The sequence below is a fragment of the Myotis brandtii genome, unplaced genomic scaffold, assembly GCF_000412655.1.
Source record: "Myotis brandtii unplaced genomic scaffold, ASM41265v1 scaffold111, whole genome shotgun sequence".
In the NCBI taxonomy this organism is placed as follows: Eukaryota; Metazoa; Chordata; class Mammalia; order Chiroptera; family Vespertilionidae; genus Myotis; species Myotis brandtii.
This window is the reverse complement of record NW_005353789.1, coordinates 5,944,561-5,951,388: the sequence shown is the minus strand read 5'-3', so window position 1 is coordinate 5,951,388 and position 6,828 is coordinate 5,944,561. Positions and strand designations below refer to the sequence as shown.

Genomic DNA, 6,828 nt, shown 5'->3' with positions numbered 1-6,828 from the left:
ATTTAAAATGGACACACATGAGGCTCGTCTGCAGGGCAGTGGAATCCAAACAATCTGAAATAGCTGGGGCTCAGGAGCTGGCATGTGCTGTGAGCTGCCACCCGCTGAACAGAGAAGGGCTGCTCCACATGCAGATGTTCTCCTGAGAGGTGAGGCAGCGGGGCGTGGTCTCAGGAAACCACCTGTCTGACCCGTGGCTTCAGTGAGTTCACTTGCCAATGGATGCTGAATTATAGGGGAGTTCACCTTCATAATAGCTAGTGTATCTTTCGTCCCCCTTGGTTGGAAAATCTGTTATTCTGAGATTGGCAATGCATGTCAGTGCTTCACAGAAACACAGAAGTGGATTTGCCTGCTTTTGGGCAGAGAACTTCCATGGCTGCAGGCTTATAACTTTGCTCTTAGCTGTGTTGTTTTGCTGTAACTCCAGGGTTGTTTTCATGCATGCTTCTTGTTAGATTCACTTGTGCCCTTGCCCATGATCACCATCACGCTCAACTTCCTGTTTCCTTTTTTTTTTTTCTCCCAGAGATGCGTGTGCAGCACCGGGTCCTGCAGGTACTGGCACCTCTGACTCCTTCAGCCCAGAGCACCTCACCTCTGACCCCCAGCACAGGAAAGCGGCATGGTCAGGAGGAGCTAAGCTTCGGCTGAAGCACAGGTAGGAGGCGCAGAGGTCTGTACCAAGTCGTTCAGAAAAGGGACTGGCAGAGGGAATTGGGGGCAAGGCTGGTGAAAATATAGGCTTGTGAGAGTGGCACGGAGAGGCTGAACAAAACGGCCAGAAGCTCACAGTTCAGAAGATAACATCTTTTTAAAAAATATATATTTTATTGATTTTTTACAGAGAGGAAGGGAGAGGAATAGAGAGTTAGAAACATCAATGAGAGAGAAACATCGATCAGCTGCCTCCTGCACTCCCCCTACTGGGGATGTGCCTGCAACCCAGGTACATGCCCTTGACCGGAATCGAACCTGGGACCCTTCAGTCAGCAGGCCGACGCTCTATCCACTGAGCCAAACCAGTTAGGGCGAGGATAATATCTTAATGGCAGTTTCCAAATTAGGTTCTGGAGAGCCCCAAAATTCCTGGGACATAATCCAGGGTTCCTCAAATCATATGATTCAAAAACTTTAAAAATATATATCCACCATTGTTTTTAAAACTATAATGAAAATCACTTAAAGTAATATACCAACATCTTATACTTTGGAAATGACACAGTGTGTCAAATTGTGCAGCAAGATTAATTCATCTTTGAGCTGATATTCATGTAAAACTCTTCTTATCTCTAATAGAAGAATGTCCTGAGATTACTAAGTTAGCCTAATAAAAAATTGCAGCTACTTATCTGTGCTTCTACATGCTAGGTGGTGTGCGGTCCCTTGAAACAGCAAGGATGGACCGGCTCCCAGCATACCAGTCCTATGAGGTTTGCACTAGGACTCTGCTGGGACTTGGCACATGACATCAAATTCTCATACCAGTCCTGTGAGGTTTGCACTAGGACTCTACTAGGAGGTGGTGGGTTCAAATTCAGACCGTTTGGCCAAGCTCATAGCCACTATACTTATGGCCCCAACAGCCTGCATAACAGAACCTATTTCATAGGACAACCATGGCAATTCAACAAGTTCAGGTATTCAAAGCACTTAGCACAGAGCCCACTCATAGGAAATGGGAACTAAATGTTAGGTAAAATAAATATCAGATGGTAGTGTAATATGGTTATCTTACTGTGTAACTGCAGGTGCCTTATTAAGCTCTCACAGTTTCCAGTCTGCAAAATGAGTTTAATAACTAATCATAGCATTGCTGAAAGGATTGAAAGTGCTAATACACATGAAGCACTTCTGGCGGTGCCCAGCACGTCATAGCACTCAACCGATGTTACTATTGATGTCAAGAACCCTGATTTCAGTTGGGGATTCTCTCACGTAGACACTTGAATTTGCATTATAAACATGTAAACGTTGTGTTTGATCCTCGTGTTTCCTTAGTCTCCTCTAATCTATAATTTCCTCAGTCTTCCCTTGCCTTTTATGACCTTGACACATTTGAAGAATGTGAGCCACTTATTTTGTAGGATGTCTTCTCTTTGGATTTGTCTGATCTTGTCCCATGATTAGACTAAGGTTATGCATTTTTGGCAAGAATACCTCAGAAGTGATATGTCCTCCTTCGTGTGTCCTAGTAGAAATTATCTAGTGTCAATATATTTTATTACTGGTGGTGTTAACCTTGATTACTTGGTTAAGGTCTCTCCATTCTAGTTATTATTTGTCTCTTTGTAATTAATAAATATCTTCGGAGACATAACTTTGAGGCTATGCAAATATCCTGCTTCTCCTCAAACTTTTCTTCCACTGATTTGAGTATCCGTCCGTGGAATTGTCTGCAACCATTCTTACTGGAATGCTCTAAAGATGATTCTATATTTCCATCTACACTTACTGATTGGAATTCTTCTGTAAGAAAGCGCTGTCACCTATTTACTTATTCAGCTATTTATATCAGTGAGGATTCCTTCACGTATCGGTCATTTTGTGGGTTATAATCCAGTACTGCTGTTACTTACTTTATTGTTCCAGATTTGGTCATTGGGAGCTCTTTCAACCTGGCTGTGGTCTAAATCCTGGTTTGAAATATGGAAAGGGGTAAGGTGCTGCTGTCTTATTCACATACAGAGAGCAGACATGATGGGCTTATCATCTAAGGGTCTTAAACTGTTGGGGTAGGAGGTTAGAAATGGGCATTGAGCAGGTGTGACAAGTCATGGAAGCCTGTACACTGATCTTGGAATTATAAAGTGCTTGGGTCACCCCATGAGCCAATTCCAAGTCCAGTGGGCTATAGGTATCTATAGCTCCCTTTTCATGGGGGGGGGGGGGGGGAGCCAGGAAGTATTTCTCACTTATTTATAAGAAAAGAGCAAAAGGAACAACCTGCCTTCCCAGGTGTATACAGGGAACAGCCAGACAACCAAGTTTAAGACAGAGAATCTTAGGCCCTGGCTGGGTAGCTCAGTTGGTTAGAGCATTGGCCCAATGCACCAAGGTTGTGGGTTCAATCCCCAGTCAGGGCACATACGAGAAACAACCAATGCTTCATAAATAAGTGAAACAACAAATTGATATCTCTCTCTCTTTCTCTCCTCTCCTCTCCTCTCCTCTCTCAAAGCAATAACATTTTTTTAAAGTTATTTAAGAGAGAAAGAGAGGATCTTAGTGGCCCAGGGCTTACTAGTCTCACAGATCCAATCCCATCCTTCTATAACTTCTCTCATAACTAATTTAGTAGGAATCCTGTGATCTAACTTACCTTAGCAGAAACTTCTCCTTAAACAGATGCGTCAGGCCTTAGGCTAGGATAGTTTGCTGAGTTGGTAAAGGAGACAAAATGTTCTGGCTTAAAACTAAAGATTTTCCAAGCCAGTGCTTTCCTCCATGAACTTCTCATCCCTTCTTCACCTTCCACCACCAGTCACCGCCATCATTCTAATAATGGCCTCACCTAATTATTAAGCATTTACCCATATGTGGTGACGTGCTTTGTACTCCATCAAGTAAATCAAGACGAAAGGATGATAGAAACTCGGGGCTTGACTCCTAATTCACTGTCAGTGAGCAGCAAGGTTAGTTCAGCTGGCACTTTGCACTTCCCTTGGCAATGAGTCTGCCTCCCTGATGATACTGACTTCGCGTTCTCAGGACTCGAGGCCAGGAGGCCTTGGCGGGTGTTGGTATGGAACCCCTGCTTTAGTAGCCTCCCAAACTGTGGGAAGCTTAAAGCAATTAATTCCCTTTTGCAGACAGTGGCATTTTTGCATGTGGAGGAGGGTGTGGGTTTAGCAGAGAAGATCATTCAAGGAAACTTCCTGATTTTAGTTTGATGAATTTTTATCAGCAGATGATTTTCCTTGCTTCCCTCCTCTTCCTGCCCGCAAAATAGAACTCTGGCATTTTTCAGCTGCATGCTAAGATGCTGGTTCTTCTCAGGAAAAATTACTCAGCTGTGCCCTGCTGAGCTGCTCCCCATTTGTCTTTCCTCTTCCAGAGCAGGAACTGAACTTTAATCGGCCAGTTTACAGAGGTGACTGGGCATGCGATCCCTCCCACTTGCACTAAGCTTGGCGAGTTCAGGCTGTCTGGGAGGAGCAGAGAGAGCAGGAACGGGGTACAGTGGCTTTTTACCCACCCTGAATATGACACTCAGGTGGCCAGAGGGTTGCTATCTAGGATGTTTCTGTTTGCCACAAGGTAAGGCCTCTCTTATGTTAGAATAAGAGTTAGTTCTTTCATTGCAGGATTCTCAATTGACAAGCCTATCACAGGTGTCTGTCTGATATTGTGCTATATCTGTTTATAAAGAAAAATAGCCAACCTTATGTTAAGTTTAAGCCCATTTCTCTAAATTGTCATGAAAATTATTATTTGAGTACCTCATGTAAGCCAGTGTACTATTAATATTTCTGGAGGGGGGTGGATTTCCAACCATTCTCTCTCCCACATATACTGTCGCTGTATTTTTTTATGATGTGTCTATTTAGAGTGGCTTTTATGTATTTATTTCTATTGATTGATTTTAGAGACAGAGAAGAAGGGGGAGAGCGAGAAATATCAATTTGTTATTCCACTTACTTATGAATTTATTGTTGATTCTTGTATGTGTCATGACCAGGGATCAAACCCACAACCTTGGTGTAGCAGGATGACGTTTTAACCAACTGAGCTACCAGGCCAGGGCTAGAATGCCTTTTAATCTCCTTCAAATTAGCAATTGCTTTGTATTGTGTACTCCACGGATTTACTTCCCCATTTCCCCAGGGGATTTCAGAGCGTTTCTGTTTCTCACAGGGAAAGGCTACTTATCTATGTAGTAGTAGTCAAGTTCTCTATTCTCCTTGCCAACATTTGCATAAAGAAATGAAACCTGTGAATATATTCTCAGTGTTAAAGAAAAGGTACAGTCTTCTCAGGCAACTTCGAGTTTACATGAAAAGAGGTGTTGATTGCGGATGCCAGTCTTACATTCTTTAACTCCATTCTAATTAAAGGTTTAAATTCTTGATTATCTTTTCCTTTATTCACAAAGTTCAGCTTTTATCCTTATCATCTTAATTCAAAATTTTTGTTCAGAGTTATGCTTAAGGCCAATGCCTCTAAGGATGCCTTTTATTTAAAGGAACAGGTGGCTACAACAGTCATGATAATGTTCTAGATCTCAAGGTGATGTGAATATTTATTTTATTATTATGGGCACTCATTTTATTATTATTATATCTTGTAAAGGGTAAAAAAGAAAATATATGAACTCCTTATATTATAAAACGCATATATAGAGAGAGGGGTCACAGGGCTGGTTATTAAGTTTTATTTGGCATTCTTTCATTTGAAAGTAACAGAGAGCATTCTTCTGAATTTTATTATTTTCTCCCCAACAGTGTCAGGTTATGAGTGAGTGTTGGTGGAGTTAAACTTCTTCTTGTAAGATTTAATGTGGACGTATTGGTAGGTAAGGAGTTGGAGCAAGTATTCTTAAAGTTTTCGGCTTTTCTGCCTTACAAACCTACACTGTTCTTTTATTCAGGTTCCAATATTACTTGAAAGCTTTATTTTTAATGAATAGTTCTTTTCCAGTATGATTTTTAAATATAGCTTCTTTAGACCATTGTTTCAGAGTTTTGTCTAAAGTTAATGCTTTCTGTTCTTTTCTCTATTGTTGCCTTTAATTTTTTATTTGTGGCCTCCTCCTCTAAATGAGGAGAAAAAAAACACCATAATATAATGCATCCAATTTACTCTGAAAGAGAATTGAGTTTCTTTAGTGTTGGAGGTTTAGGGGCATTTATTTGTTTTGTTTAATGGAGTGGTGTTTGGGAGGAAAAATCACTACATAAATGTTAGCCTTCTGCCTCACACGAAAACGCTTTTGTTTTGGCAATTAAATAAAAATGAATTGGCTTGATTTCGAAATATCTTGGTTGGTGTTTGGACTTCTTCAAACCCTAACAGCACAGAATTCTGTGGGCTTAAACATTAAGATGTGTTTGCAGCCAGCAATGTAGGGTTCCCTCAGCCCCACAGCCCACTAAGTGGAAGGGAAGAGCCATGCACACCTTTTGCAGTGCCCTGCTGAGCCACGCCCCATTTGTCCAACAGGGGTCCTCTGGGGGGACCCAAAGCACCTTTACCTTTAAAAAAAAGGCAGTAATTCAGGGGCACACACAATATTTCTAGTTTCTCTGCAACTCTCTGACTGACCCTTTCTGAGATCCAGGAGATTTGTGGGTGTCTGCATGTGTCTGTGTGGGAAAGGTAACAAGCCAACCGGGAAGTGATTTCTCCTGTCCAAGCTCTCTTGCGACATATTCGATGGCACAGAGAAGTAGTAGAGAAAATACTCTAAAATCATAATATCTGGTATCTGAAGAAATCAGCAGAAGCCTGTCCCCTCTTTCCTCCAACAAATAAAATGCCTGGTTCCAATCTGAGAGTTGAGAACACAGTTATTTATTGATGGCGTTGACGCTATTCATTTACACTGTGCTATTCTGTCTTAATGGAGTTTGAAAGTCAGTGAAAGACAAAGACAAATGCTGTTATAGATCAAAGGCATTACAGTGCGGGTATTAACTTCTGCCATGACTTACATGCAAACGCTGACGTGTGGGAAGGAGAGCTGACTGTTCCTCTGTGTGTGGCGGGTGTTTGCAGGCTGGTCACACCCCCTTCAGGGTGGGGGTCCCCAATGGGGTGCCTGGCCAGTCTGGGTGCTGAGGGCCATTTTCAGGCTGGCCAAGCCAGCCCCCACCCCGCCATTGACAG

General features: G+C 42.2%; 1 protein-coding gene across 1 annotated transcript in view; it reads left to right on the top strand.

The window, feature by feature from the left end:
- Positions 1–6,828, top strand: part of SHROOM3 (shroom family member 3) — a 238,400-nt gene that overhangs the window by 177,213 nt on the left and 54,359 nt on the right. The window contains exon 4 of the mRNA XM_014544945.1: positions 530–661. Within this exon, the coding sequence (XP_014400431.1) occupies positions 530–661 (132 nt within the window). The remainder of the gene's footprint in view (positions 1–529; positions 662–6,828) is intronic.